Source organism: Pseudophryne corroboree, chromosome 1, assembly GCF_028390025.1.
Source record: "Pseudophryne corroboree isolate aPseCor3 chromosome 1, aPseCor3.hap2, whole genome shotgun sequence".
Taxonomy (NCBI): domain Eukaryota; kingdom Metazoa; phylum Chordata; class Amphibia; order Anura; family Myobatrachidae; genus Pseudophryne; species Pseudophryne corroboree.
In genome coordinates, this window is record NC_086444.1 from 205,546,832 (window position 1) to 205,562,218 (window position 15,387).

The 15,387-nt window shown below is 44.9% G+C and overlaps 1 protein-coding gene across 4 annotated transcripts in view; it reads left to right on the forward strand.

Moving 5' to 3' along the window:
* Nucleotides 1–15,387, forward strand: part of RHOBTB3 (Rho related BTB domain containing 3) — a 228,957-nt gene that overhangs the window by 173,230 nt on the left and 40,340 nt on the right. For all 4 annotated transcript variants that reach the window (XM_063964040.1, XM_063964042.1, XM_063964038.1 and 1 more), the window contains one exon: nucleotides 14,174–14,291. In XM_063964040.1, coding sequence (XP_063820110.1) covers nucleotides 14,174–14,291 — 118 coding nt within the window. The remainder of the gene's footprint in view (nucleotides 1–14,173; nucleotides 14,292–15,387) is intronic.

Below are 15,387 nucleotides of genomic sequence, written 5' to 3' on the forward strand. Positions count from 1 at the left end.
TGGGCTGTCCTAAAGTAGTATCTCGAGTATCAAAGGCATAAAACCTAAGAAACGTGTGGACTGAAGATCACGTAGCAACCTTACACAATTGTTCTGTGGATGCACCACGGCGTGCTACCCTTGAGGGTCCTACAGACCGAGTAGTATGGGCAGAAAGTGAAACTGGTACAGGAAGGTCAGCTTCAATGTAAGCTTGTGCAATGACGATTCTAATCCATTTAGCCAGCGTCCACTTATTAGCAGGCCAATCACGCTTGTGAAATCCGAAAAGAATGAACAGAGCATCAGACCATTTAATAGAGCTAGTACGGCCCACATAGACATGTAGAGCACAAGCCACATCCAAAGAATGTTCTTTTGCAGATAAGTCCGGTGAGACGAAACCTGGAACCACAATTTCCTGATTAAGGTGGAAATGAGAAACCATATTAAAAAAATCAGGAAGGGGGGACGACAGGAGAGAGCTCCTAAGTCCGACACCGTCCTGGCTGATGTAGTAGCAAGCAAAAACAGCACTTTCGCCGTCAGCCATGTGAGATCGTCTGACTCCAAAGATTCAAAGGGTGACTCTTGAAGGGCGTCTAGTACAACAGAGAGATCCCATAGCACTGTTGGAGGGACATATGGAGGTTGTATGCAAATGACACCCTAAAGGAATGTACATACTTCAGCAAGTGAGGCAATTCTGCCTCGGAACCAAACAGACAATGCAGAAACATGCACTTTGAGAGAGGCAAGTCATAGGCCTAAATTTCAAACCTCTTTGAAGGAAGGCAAGTAGTTTTGAGATTTTAAATATAGATGCATTATTATGCTTGGTAGCACACCATGTGAAGTAAGCATGCCATACTCTATAATATATGTGTAATGGGGCAGGTTTACAGGTCTTAAGCATAGTTTGAATGACAGCATTTGAAAATCCATTAGTTTTCAGGATTGATGATTCAAGAGCCACACTGTCAAAGACAGACAGGCTAGATCTGGATGGAGACGGGCCCTAAGATAGAAGGTCCCGTCGTTAAGAAAGTTGAAGGGGTTGACCCACCGAGATGCCCTGGAGATCGGAGAACCAATGCCGTCTGGGCCTTGCTGGGGCTATCAGAATGAGGTTTCCTCCTTCTTGTTTGAACTTCTGAAGGACCCGAGGAGGAAGGGATACTGGAGGGAAGATGTATGGTAGACTAAATGTCCACTGAATGGACAAGGTGTCCACGAATGCTGCTTGAGGATCCCTGGACCAGGAACCGAATACCTGAACTTTAGTGGTTGTGGCGTGAGGCCATGAAATCCACGTCTGGAAGGCCCATCTGTCCACTAGGAATTGGAAGACCTCTGGATGAAGAGCCCATTCTCCGGCGTGAACATCCTGGCGACTGAGGAAATTCACTTCCCAGTTGAGTACGCCTGGGATGAACATCGCTGATATGACCGGAGAATCTTGGACAATTCTTACATCACCATTTTGCTGCGAGTGCCGGCCTGATGATTGATATAGGCCACTGTTGTGGCTTTGTCTGACTGAACTTGAACTGGTCTGCCGTGAAGAAGAGCGCGGGCTAAAGTCAACGCATTGTACACTGCTCTCCATTCCAACACATTGATTGGTAATTGAGACTCTGCCAGGTTCTATCGCCCCCGAAATGAGTGTTTGGTCACAACCCCCAAGCCGCAAAGGCTGGCATTCGTTGTGAGGAGCACCCAGTTGGGGATCCAGAAGGGTCGTCCTGTGTCCAGGTGCTGGTCATGGAGCCACCAAGTTAATGAGAGTGAAAACCTCCAGAGTCAAAGTTATCATTTGTGACTTGGGGGGGGGGGGGGTGTAATTCCAAGTTGATCGCTGCAGGACATTTTTTTAGCAGTTGGGCAAAACCATGTGCACTGCAGGGGAGGCAGATATAACATGTGCAGAGAGAGTTAGATTTGGGTGTGGTGAGTTCAATCTGCAATCTAAATTGCAGTGTAAAAATAAAGCAGCCAGTTTTTACCCTGCACAGAAACAAAATAACCCACCCAAATCTAACTCTCTCTGCACATGTTATATCTGCTCCCCCTGCAGTGCACATGGTTTTGCCCAACTGCTAAAAAATTTACTGCTGCGATCAACTTGGAATTACCCCCTTGATGTGATGAGGCTGACTGTTCCACTTGGAAAGAATCAGTCGCTGCAGGGGGCGAGAGTGGAATTGTGCAAATTGACCATGTTGAATGTTGATACCATCAGACCAAGAACTTGCATTGCCGAATGAACGGACACTCGAGGATGGTAAAGGAACAGTGGATTTTGTTCCTCAATTTCAAATTCTTGTCCGGGGATAGGAAAAGGCGTTGACTTTGAGAGTCCAATAGTGCTCCCAGATGTAACATCCTCTACGACGATGTAAGGGAGTACTTCTTCCAATTTATCAGCCATCCGTGACGTTGTAGGAAGGCTACTGTAGTTTGGAGATGACATAGGAGAACTATGTGAGTTCGTCAGAATCAGCAGATTGTCCAGGTACGGGAGAATTCTGATACCCTGCCAACGAAGGTGTGCTGCTATGACAGCCATGACCTTAGTAAATATCCTGTCCGTGGTAGCTAGGCCAAATGGTAGTGCCTGGAACTGATAATGGTAGTTGCAAATGGCAAACTGTAGGAATCGCTGATGCGAGCGTGCAATAGGAATATGCAGATATGCATTCTGTATATCCAGTGAAACCATAAAATCCCCAGGTTCCATGGCCAAAACTATAGGGTTTCCATGCAAACTTTGGACACTTTCCCAAACCTGTTTAGAGATTTGAGGTTGAGAATTGGCCGGTGTAACCCGTTGGGCTTTACCATATACCGTATAGGGTCGAATAGTAGCCTCTTACCCGTTGAGGAACTGGAACTATCACCCCAGAATGTAGAAGTGAGTCGACAACTTTTTGTAGTATTAGGGTCTTTCCTTGGTCTGATGGGAGGCGTAACCGTGAGAGACTACTTCTTGCACCCAAACGTCTGATGTGGTTGTGGCCCATACTTGTGCAAATTGCAGAAGTCGGCCTCCCACCCTGAATATCCCCTAGTAGGAATCCCTCCCCGTCAGGCTACAGGCTTGTCAGGCTTTGCTGTAGGTTGATGCGCAGCCTAAGATTGCTTGGACTTGGGCTTAGAGGTCTTTGTAGCATGTGTTTGCCTAGGAAACACCTGTCCTTTCGCTTTAACTTGTGGACAAAAGGTACGAAAAATGTAGCTTTTGACCTGCTGAGTAGGAGCCGGAGGCAAAAAGGCCGTTTTGGCAGCCGCCAATGATGCTACAATCTTGTTCATCTCTCCGGCCAAAGAGAATATCTCCCGTAAAGGGTAGAATTTCAAATGTTTTCTTGGAATCTACATCTACATTCCAGACGCTTTTGCTGCTAGAACTCCAGCCTCTGATAATGCTTCCCCAATGTAAGAAGTTGCTTTCTTAACATGATCTAGGTACATCCGGCATTCATCAGACATATCTGAAGGCAGTACCTCTTTAATCGCCTGTAACCATGCTTCGATAGCCTTTGCGGCCCATGAAGCTACCACTGTAAGTCTACGAATAGCCCCTGTGAGGGAATAAATAGACTTTAAACAAATTTCTTTTCTTCTATCCACTGGTTCCTTCAGTGAGGACACTGTTGTGACAGGCAAAGTGGACGTCTTTACCAGATGTATGACATGAGAATCCATTGGAGGCAAAGTTTCTTATTTTGCACACACTGCTGCTGGGAGAGGATAGCAAGATAACACCCGCTTAGACAAAGGGAACTTTTTACCGGGAGTGTTCCAGGGTTCCTGTCTAATATTCATTAAATGATCAGAATGTGGAAATTCTGATTTGATTATCTGTTGCCAACAGGTGTGGGTTCCTCTTCAGAAAGTTGAAGAAATTGTTTAATAGCATCAACTAGACCAGGCACATCTGCCAGAATGGGAGTGACCTCCTCTGCTACACAGGAATCTGTGACAGAAGGAGCTGTTTCCTCACCCTCTTCCTCAGATGACACATTAAAGTCTGATAAAACAGTGGATTGAGAGGAAGAAGTAGCCTTTCTAGAGGAACCAATTTATGCCCTGTCAGATTCTTTTGTCTAGTCAGAGCTTGCATTAGCTGCTGACCCTGAATAGAAAGGGTATCCACCCAAGGTGGATTCACTATTGGTACTGTATTGGGTGGTAGTGACATAGGAGGGCCCATAGCGGGTGTGAGCCAGTCCACCAGAGTACCTAATAGTTGAGAGAAAGCCACCCAAGGAGGAGTGGATTGACTAGGAGGTATATAACCATTAATGCAGAGGCCATCCTGAATAACATACTCCATAGATAACCCTGCAGAGTAAACTCTACATGAGAGCAACACAAGGGATTCTGCTTGTTTGCGTCCCATTTTGTTAGACATTTCAGCAAAACAATGTGGGCGCTTTTACACTCTGAAATATTATGATATAGATACAGTATGGTATGTTCCTAAATACAGCCAAGTATATACTGTGACAAATAGCCCTGAATGTACTGTGCACAGGGTATAGAAATAACAGAGACAGATATATATAATATAGCTGAAACAAAAGTCAGACAGCAGAAACTAGCACACAGTCACTTACAATGCAGATAAATATACAATATCACTACAATGAACGCTTGAATCGCCTACTCTGCTTGTTTTGGAAGCATGTAGGATATAAGTGAATGTAAAAACCTGGTGTGCTGCAGACGTTTTTACAGGTAGACTGAGCCCAGCGTTCCAGGAGACCTGCTTGCAGCGCTGAAGTCTGACAGCCCTGTAAAAATAAAACGTTTTTTTTTGGACTGCTTCAGCAGACCCCTGTCGTGATGCACCTGCTTCCTGCAGGCACCAACTAAAAACTGAATGCCTGAGCATGGAGGTGGGGTTATAGGGGAGAGGATCTGAGCATTCTGGGATACGTTGAAAGCTTTAACTGTTTGGCGCGCGCACTCTCATCCACCACCTAAAACCCTGATGTTCCCTGTGGAACCCCTATGAACCTTGATGAAGAAACAACATGTTTGTTTCAAAAGAATGTGTGGTTTGAAGTATTGATCATTAGAGATGAGCGGGTTCGGTTTCTCTGAATCCGAACCCGCCAGAACTTCATGTTTTTTTTCACGGGTCCGAGCGACTCGGATCTTCCCGCCTTGCTCGGTTAACCCGAGCGCGCCCGAACGTCATCATGACGCTGTCGGATTCTCGCGAGGCTCGGATTCTATCGCGAGACTCGGATTCTATATAAGGAGCCGCGCGTCGCCGCCATTTTCACACGTGCATTGAGATTGATAGGGAGAGGACGTGGCTGGCGTCCTCTCCGTTTAGACACTTGATTTACTAATTTTGGGGAGCATTAGGAGTACTCAGTAGTGTACAGTGCAGAGTTTTGCTGATAGTGACCAGTGACCACCACTTTTATTTATAATCCGTTCTCTGCCTGAAAAAAGCGATACACAGCACACAGTGACTCAGTCACATACATACCATATCTGTGTGCACTGCTCAGGCTCAGGCCAGTGTGCTGCATCATCTATATATATTATATATCTGTCTGACTGCTCAGCTCACACAGCTTATAATTGTGGGGGAGACTGGGGAGCACTACTGCAGTGCCAGTTATAGGTTATAGCAGGAGCCAGGAGTACATAATATTATATTAAAATTAAACAGTGCACACTTTTGCTGCAGGAGTGCCACTGCCAGTGTGACTAGTGACCAGTGACCTGACCACCAGTATATAATATTAGTAGTATACTATCTCTTTATCAACCAGTCTATATTAGCAGCAGACACAGTACAGTGCGGTAGTTCACGGCTGTGGCTACCTCTGTGTCGGCACTCGGCAGCCCGTCCATAATTGTATATACCAGTGACCTAACCGTGGTTTTTTTTTCTTTCTTTATACATACATACTAGTTACGAGTATACTATCTCTTTATCAACCAGTCTATATATTAGCAGCAGACACAGTACAGTGCGGTAGTTCACGGCTGTGGCTACCTCTGTGTCGGCACTCGGCAGCCCGTCCATAATTGTATATACCACCTAACCGTGGTTTTTTTTTCTTTCTTTATACATACATACTAGTTACGAGTATACTATCTCTTTATCAACCAGTCTATATATTAGCAGCAGACACAGTACAGTGCGGTAGTTCACGGCTGTGGCTACCTCTGTGTCGGCACTCGGCAGCCCGTCCATAATTGTATATACCACCTAACCGTGGTTTTTTTTTCTTTCTTTATACATACATACTAGTTACGAGTATACTATCTCTTTATCAACCAGTCTATATATTAGCAGCAGACACAGTACAGTGCGGTAGTTCACGGCTGTGGCTACCTCTGTGTCGGCACTCGGCAGCCCGTCCATAATTGTATATACCACCTAACCGTGGTTTTTTTTTCTTTCTTTATACATACATACTAGTTACGAGTATACTATCTCTTTATCAACCAGTCTATATATTAGCAGCAGACACAGTACAGTGCGGTAGTTCACGGCTGTGGCTACCTCTGTGTCGGCACTCGGCAGCCCGTCCATAATTGTATATACCACCTAACCGTGGTTTTTTTTTCTTTCTTTATACATACATACTAGTTACGAGTATACTATCTCTTTATCAACCAGTCTATATATTAGCAGCAGACACAGTACAGTGCGGTAGTTCACGGCTGTGGCTACCTCTGTGTCGGCACTCGGCAGCCCGTCCATAATTGTATATACCACCTAACCGTGTTTTTTTTTTCTTTCTTTATACATACATACTAGTTACGAGTATACTATCTCTTTATCAACCAGTCTATATATTAGCAGCAGACACAGTACAGTGCGGTAGTTCACGGCTGTGGCTACCTCTGTGTCGGCACTCGGCAGCCCGTCCATAATTGTATATACCACCTAACCGTGTTTTTTTTTCTTTCTTTATACATACATACTAGTTACGAGTATACTATCTCTTTATCAACCAGTCTATATATTAGCAGCAGACACAGTACAGTGCGGTAGTTCACGGCTGTGGCTACCTCTGTGTCGGCACTCGGCAGCCCGTCCATAATTGTATACTAGTATCCAATCCATCCATCTCCATTGTTTACCTGAGGTGCCTTTTAGTTGTGCCTATTAAAATATGGAGAACAAAAATGTTGAGGTTCCAAAATTAGGGAAAGATCAAGATCCACTTCCACCTCGTGCTGAAGCTGCTGCCACTAGTCATGGCCGAGACGATGAAATGCCAGCAACATCGTCTGCCAAGGCCGATGCCCAATGGCATAGTACAGAGCATGTCAAAACCAAAACACCAAATATCAGTAAAAAAAGGACTCCAAAACCTAAAATAAAATTGTCGGAGGAGAAGCGTAAACTTGCCAATATGCCATTTACCACACAGAGTGGCAAGGAACGGCTGAGGCCCTGGCCTATGTTCATGGCTAGTGGTTCAGCTTCACATGAGGATGGAAGCACTCAGCCTCTCGCTAGAAAACTGAAAAGACTCAAGCTGGCAAAAGCACCGCAAAGAACTGTGCGTTCTTTGAAATCCCAAATCCACAAGGAGAGTCCAATTGTGTCGGTTGCGATGCCTGACCTTCCCAACACTGGACGTGAAGAGCATGCGCCTTCCACCATTTGCACGCCCCCTGCAAGTGCTGGAAGGAGCACCCGCAGTCCAGTTCCTGATAGTCAGATTGAAGATGTCAGTGTTGAAGTACACCAGGATGAGGAGGATATGGGTGTTGCTGGCGCTGGGGAGGAAATTGACCAGGAGGATTCTGATGGTGAGGTGGTTTGTTTAAGTCAGGCACCCGGGGAGACACCTGTTGTCCGTGGGAGGAATATGGCCGTTGACATGCCAGGTGAAAATACCAAAAAAATCAGCTCTTCGGTGTGGAGGTATTTCACCAGAAATGCGGACAACAGGTGTCAAGCCGTGTGTTCCCTTTGTCAAGCTGTAATAAGTAGGGGTAAGGACGTTAACCACCTCGGAACATCCTCCCTTATACGTCACCTGCAGCGCATTCATAATAAGTCAGTGACAAGTTCAAAAACTTTGGGTGACAGCGGAAGCAGTCCACTGACCAGTAAATCCCTTCCTCTTGTAACCAAGCTCACGCAAACCACCCCACCAACTCCCTCAGTGTCAATTTCCTCCTTCCCCAGGAATGCCAATAGTCCTGCAGGCCATGTCACTGGCAAGTCTGACGAGTCCTCTCCTGCCTGGGATTCCTCCGATGCATCCTTGCGTGTAACGCCTACTGCTGCTGGCGCTGCTGTTGTTGCCGCTGGGAGTCGATGGTCATCCCAGAGGGGAAGTCGTAAGCCCACTTGTACTACTTCCAGTAAGCAATTGACTGTTCAACAGTCCTTTGCGAGGAAGATGAAATATCACAGCAGTCATCCTACTGCAAAGCGGATAACTGAGTCCTTGACAACTATGTTGGTGTTAGACGTGCGTCCGGTATCCGCCGTTAGTTCACAGGGAACTAGACAATTTATTGAGGCAGTGTGCCCCCGTTACCAAATACCATCTAGGTTCCACTTCTCTAGGCAGGCGATACCGAGAATGTACACGGACGTCAGAAAAAGACTCACCAGTCTCCTAAAAAATGCAGTTGTACCCAATGTCCACTTAACCACGGACATGTGGACAAGTGGAGCAGGGCAGGGTCAGGACTATATGACTGTGACAGCCCACTGGGTAGATGTATGGACTCCCGCCGCAAGAACAGCAGCGGCGGCACCAGTAGCAGCATCTCGCAAACGCCAACTCTTTCCTAGGCAGGCTACGCTTTGTATCACCGCTTTCCAGAATACGCACACAGCTGAAAACCTCTTACGGCAACTGAGGAAGATCATCGCGGAATGGCTTACCCCAATTGGACTCTCCTGTGGATTTGTGGCATCGGACAACGCCAGCAATATTGTGTGTGCATTAAATATGGGCAAATTCCAGCACGTCCCATGTTTTGCACATACCTTGAATTTGGTGGTGCAGAATTTTTTAAAAAACGACAGGGGCGTGCAAGAGATGCTGTCGGTGGCCAGAAAAATTGCGGGACACTTTCGGCGTACAGGCACCACGTACAGAAGACTGGAGCACCACCAAAAACTACTGAACCTGCCCTGCCATCATCTGAAGCAAGAAGTGGTAACGAGGTGGAATTCAACCCTCTATATGCTTCAGAGGTTGGAGGAGCAGCAAAAGGCCATTCAAGCCTATACAATTGAGCACGATATAGGAGATGGAATGCACCTGTCTCAAGTGCAGTGGAGAATGATTTCAACGTTGTGCAAGGTTCTGATGCCCTTTGAACTTGCCACACGTGAAGTCAGTTCAGACACTGCCAGCCTGAGTCAGGTCATTCCCCTCATCAGGCTTTTGCAGAAGAAGCTGGAGGCATTGAAGAAGGAGCTAAAAGGGAGCGATTCCGCTAGGCATGTGGGACTTGTGGATGCAGCCCTTAATTCGCTTAACAAGGATTCACGGGTGGTCAATCTGTTGAAATCAAAGCACTACATTTTGGCCACCGTGCTCGATCCTAGATTTAAAGCCTACCTTGGATCTCTCTTTCCGGCAGACACAGGTCTGCTGGGGTTGAAAGACCTGCTGGTGACAAAATTGTCAAGTCAAGCGGAACGCGACCTGTCAACATCTCCTCCTTCACATTCTCCCGCAACTGGGGGTGCGAGGAAAAGGCTCAGAATTCCGAGCCCACCCGCTGGCGGTGATGCAGGGCAGTCTGGAGCGACTGCTGATGCTGACATCTGGTCCGGACTGAAGGACCTGACAACGATTACGGACATGTCGTCTACTGTCACTGCATATGATTCTCTCAACATTGATAGAATGGTGGAGGATTATATGAGTGACCGCATCCAAGTAGGCACGTCACACAGTCCGTACTTATACTGGCAGGAAAAAGAGGCAATTTGGAGGCCCTTGCACAAACTGGCTTTATTCTACCTAAGTTGCCCTCCCACAAGTGTGTACTCCGAAAGAGTGTTTAGTGCCGCCGCTCACCTTGTCAGCAATCGGCGTACGAGGTTACATCCAGAAAATGTGGAGAAGATGATGTTCATTAAAATGAATTATAATCAATTCCTCCGCGGAGACATTGACCAGCAGCAATTGCCTCCACAAAGTACACAGGGAGCTGAGATGGTGGATTCCAGTGGGGACGAATTGATAATCTGTGAGGAGGGGGATGTACACGGTGATATATCGGAGGGTGAAGATGAGGTGGACATCTTGCCTCTGTAGAGCCAGTTTGTGCAAGGAGAGATTAATTGCTTCTTTTTTGGGGGGGGTCCAAACCAACCCGTCATATCAGTCACAGTCGTGTGGCAGACCCTGTCACTGAAATGATGGGTTGGTTAAAGTGTGCATGTCCTGTTTTGTTTATACAACATAAGGGTGGGTGGGAGGGCCCAAGGACAATTCCATCTTGCACCTCTTTTTTCTTTTCTTTTTCTTTGCATCATGTGCTGATTGGGGAGGGTTTTTTGGAAGGGACATCCTGCGTGACACTGCAGTGCCACTCCTAGATGGGCCCGGTGTTTGTGTCGGCCACTAGGGTCGCTAATCTTACTCACACAGTCAGCTACCTCATTGCGCCTCTTTTTTTCTTTGCGTCATGTGCTGTTTGGGGAGGGTTTTTTGGAAGGGACATCCTGCGTGACACTGCAGTGCCACTCCTAGATGGGCCCGGTGTTTGTGTCGGCCACTAGGGTCGCTAATCTTACTCACACAGCTACCTCATTGCGCCTCTTTTTTTCTTTGCGTCATGTGCTGTTTGGGGATGGTTTTTTGGAAGGGACATCCTGCGTGACACTGCAGTGCCACTCCTAGATGTGCCCGGTGTTTGTGTCGGCCACTAGGGTCGCTAATCTTACTCACACAGCTACCTCATTGCGCCTCTTTTTTTCTTTGCGTCATGTGCTGTTTGGGGAGGGTTTTTTGGAAGGGACATCCTGCGTGACACTGCAGTGCCACTCCTAGATGGGCCCGGTGTTTGTGTCGGCCACTAGGGTCGCTAATCTTACTCACACAGTCAGCTACCTCATTGCGCCTCTTTTTTTTCTTTGCGTCATGTGCTGTTTGGGGAGTGTTTTTTGGAAGGGCCATCCTGCGTGACACTGCAGTGCCACTCCTAGATGGGCCCGGTGTTTGTATCGGCCACTAGGGTCGCTAATCTTACTCACACAGCTACCTCATTGCGCCTCTTTTTTTCTTTGCGTCATGTGCTGTTTGGGGAGGGTTTTTTGGAAGGGCCATCCTGCGTGACACTGCAGTGCCACTCCTAGATGGGCCCGGTGTTTGTGTCGGCCACTAGGGTCGCTTATCTTACTCACACAGCGACCTCGGTGCAAATTTTAGGACTAAAAATAATATTGTGAGGTGTGAGGTATTCAGAATAGACTGAAAATGAGTGTAAATTATGGTTTTTGAGGTTAATAATACTTTGGGATCAAAATGACCCCCAAATTCTATGATTTAAGCTGTTTTTTAGTGTTTTTTGAAAAAAACACCCGAATCCAAAACACACCCGAATCCGACAAAAAAAATTCGGTGAGGTTTTGCCAAAACGCGTTCGAACCCAAAACACGGCCGCGGAACCGAACCCAAAACCAAAACACAAAACCCGAAAAATTTCCGGCGCTCATCTCTATTGATCATACTGCGAGAACAACACTCCTGACAGTCATAATTGTTGTCCCAGCACACTGAACAATATGCATTTGACTATTTAATGAATAAATTGTTAAGAGGCGTTTCCGTGGAACCAATGCTGTATAAGATGCTTTTTTGTATTTTTTTGGTTTGTTTGTTTGTTTGTTTTGTTTTTTAGTACGGAATGTTATATTTAAAGATAAAAAGCCAATACTGGAATTCAAATTTAGTAAAAAGTCCATTCCTTTAAATGATTTGGCTGACTCCGGCACAGCACTACCTATGTTAAATAGCCCACATTCCTCAAAGTCTGCCTCCTCTTTCAAATGATGTGCCCACTTAATAGTTATTGTCTGCTGATCATTAGACAATCACAACTTAAGGCCCCCATGCAACTACCACCGTTTCCCCAATAACTTGATGGAATCGGGGAAATTCTACACTTTTAATAATCCCTTGTTTGCTGATCCTGACCATTTTTGATTTGGGATTTTTAAACATGTTTACTATTCCAGATTCTCGGCTGTCGGGCGGGTGATTGTAAAATAGCAGCAATCCGTCACTAATGTATGGGGGGCCTTTACAATAAAGAAATTAAGAAGTCTAGAGATGGGTGGTTTAGAATATGCAGATCTCCCCTCATCCTGGCTTCAGCAATTTCAGAGATGCCTTCAGAATGGTATGCTTTGTTGGACTGTCCATACTGGTCCTCCACATATTGGGCCTGATTCAGACGTGGAAGCAGCAGCGATAGCACTAATACTGTAATGCAACAGGAGGCTGCATCCATTACTGATATGAGCTGTATCCTAGGACGCAGTATTGGATCATCTGTGACGCTATTGGCCATGTGCTTGACACATGGGATTGTGCAAGCTGGCTGCCGCAGCAACATATAAGAGACCAGGAACCTCAGACCGAGATCCTGGCTGTGTCCTTTCCACACAACAGCAGCTACACACCACTGTTTTGAGAAACTGAGGCAGTCGCCACCCCTAAATGTCACAGATACCTACTGAACATCAGTACTTTGAGGCATGTTCCGCGAATCAGGCCCATTTATGCATTATGGGGGTCATTCCGAGTTGTTCGCTCTGTAAATTTCTTCGCATCGCAGCGATTTTCCGCTTAGTGCGCATGCGCAATGTCCGCACTGCGACTGCGCCAAGTAAATTTGCTATGCAGTTAGGAATTTTACTCACGGATTTTTCCTCGTTCTGGTGATCGTAATGTGATTGACAGGAAGTGGGTGTTTCTGGGCGGAAACTGGCCGTTTTATGGGTGTGTGTGAAAAAACGCTACCGTTTCTGGGAAAAACGCGGGAGTGTCTGGGCGAACGCTGGGTGTGTTTGTGACGTCAAACCAGGAACGACAAGCACTGAACTGATCGCAGATGCCGAGTAAGTCTCGAGTTACTCAGAAACTGCATAGAGATGTCTTATCGCAATATTGCGAATCTTTCGTTCGCAATTTTGATAAGCTAAGATTCACTCCCAGTAGGCGGCGGCTTAGCGTGTGCAAAGCTGCTAAAAGCAGCTTGTGAGCGAACAACTCGGAATGACCCCCTATATTCTTGTCTGCAAACTAGACAAGAAAAGGGAAAAAATGCATGATCCTTTTCTAGTGCAGATGATGATATGAAAATCTACGTATGCTGTAGAATTCTGTTTTTGCTGTTTTGTAAAGATGAATTGATGCAAAAGAAAGAACTACAAAGTTTTTTGTTTTTTAGTGCTTTTTTAGATAACAAAATGCACACATTTAATTTATTTTGGTGTACTTCTTGCAATTTCAATAAAAACATTCTACTTTTTTATCTATATTGTGTAGACTTTGCCATAAGAGGAGTTATAAACAAACTTGGTATTTTCTGAAAAGTGAAAGTCTTTTGGATATATTATTTGTGTGGCTACTGCATAAACCAATTTCTGATAATGATGTTGGTATATAATAAGCCCAAAAAATGCCAAATAGGCTCCGCACACTGGTAAGAAAGGCCTCGGGTAACAAAGGGGTTTAATACATTTTATTTCAAAAATGCAGTTTACAAGTTTATTTATAACACTGTCATCACCTGAATCTTTCGTATATATGACATTGTATGCATATACATACAATACTGTAGGTTAATGTGATTTTAGCACTTAATACAAACACTGCCCAGCCATGTATAGGTCTGTGGTTTTCTATGCTGCAGTACAGGATGTGAGCTTACACCCTTGTTCATATGACGTGCACCTGGCCCAATTGCTACAGTGTGTGAGCAGGATGCAGCCAACTGAACGTGTATGTTTGTTTTGTGTCTATTTTTATGCTTTTGTTTAGGGCATAAAGGCATCTAACTATACATGAGATCTGTAGCCCATTATTGCATCGTTGGTAGACAACAATGTCATTTCAAGTTTTAATTTATTAATAAATCTGAGGCTGTACAACTTGTAAAGCTCCAATTGACAACTTTTACAGGCATATTGTGCAGCTGAACTTTTTCTTTTTTGTAGGTTCTGAATTCATCAGACGTGCCTTATTCACATGCTAAGAAGCCGTTGCAGTTATGCGACTCTCTTGGGCTATTTTTTAACACTCCATTGTTGGCGGATGTAATCTTCCAAGTGCAAGGTACTAATATGTACTACAGGTTGAGTCTCCCTTATCCAAAATGCTTGGGACCACAGGTATTTTGGATATGGGATTTTTCCGTATTTTTGAATAATTGCATACCATAATGAGATATCATGGTGATGGGACCTAAATCTAAGCACAGAATGCATTTATGTTTCATATACACCTTATACACACAGCCTGAAGGTAATTTTAGCCAATATTTTTTATAACTTTGTGCATTAAACAAAGTGTGTCTACATTCACACAATTCATTTATGTTTCATATACACCTTATACACACAGCCTGAAGGTCATTTAATACAATATTTTAATAACTTTGTGTATTAAACAAAGTTTGTGTACATTGAGCCATCAAAAAACAAAGGTTTCACTATCTCACTCTCACTCAAAAAAGTCCGTATTTCGGAATATTCCGTATTTCGGAATATTTGGATATGGGATACTCAACCTGTACTGCGTAGCCTTTACATGTTTCATTGTATAGCTTTGATTAGTCCGAGCATGTACTCTATTACTTTGTAGCCTCTGGATGAGTCAGTACATACTTGGATGACCATTTACCATATAGTCATAGATCAAAACAATAAATGTGCAAATGTAGTCATATGAGTGTATACAGTTAGCTCCGACAATTTCGGAACTATCTAATTCACTTCCCCCTGCGTATTCAGTTGCGGGCCGTTTTTGCCCGTTTTTAAGGCATTTTTGCCAATGCCTTTTCACGAAAGATGCCTCAAAATCGACGAAATTGGACAGCTTTTTTTTTTTCTTTTGCTGGCGCAAGTGCAAAAACACGTGGATTCGCTGATCCACATGTTTTTCGCTCCTGCTGAATTTTTCGTCTAGGCGAAATAACAGCCCTACTATTGAATAGGTTGAAGCACCATTCGCCTTAAATAATAGCGAAAAGTGCACTTTTTTTCTCCTAGGTGAAAAAACAGCCCTAATGAAATACCCCCCATAGTGCACTTCTCCTACACACAGTGAGGTCATTTTGTGAGTTGATCCTGTACTAACAATGCAACCTACTAATTAGTGTCATCCCTAATGCACAGTGTGATATCAGAATTACTAAGAATAGTACTCTAAT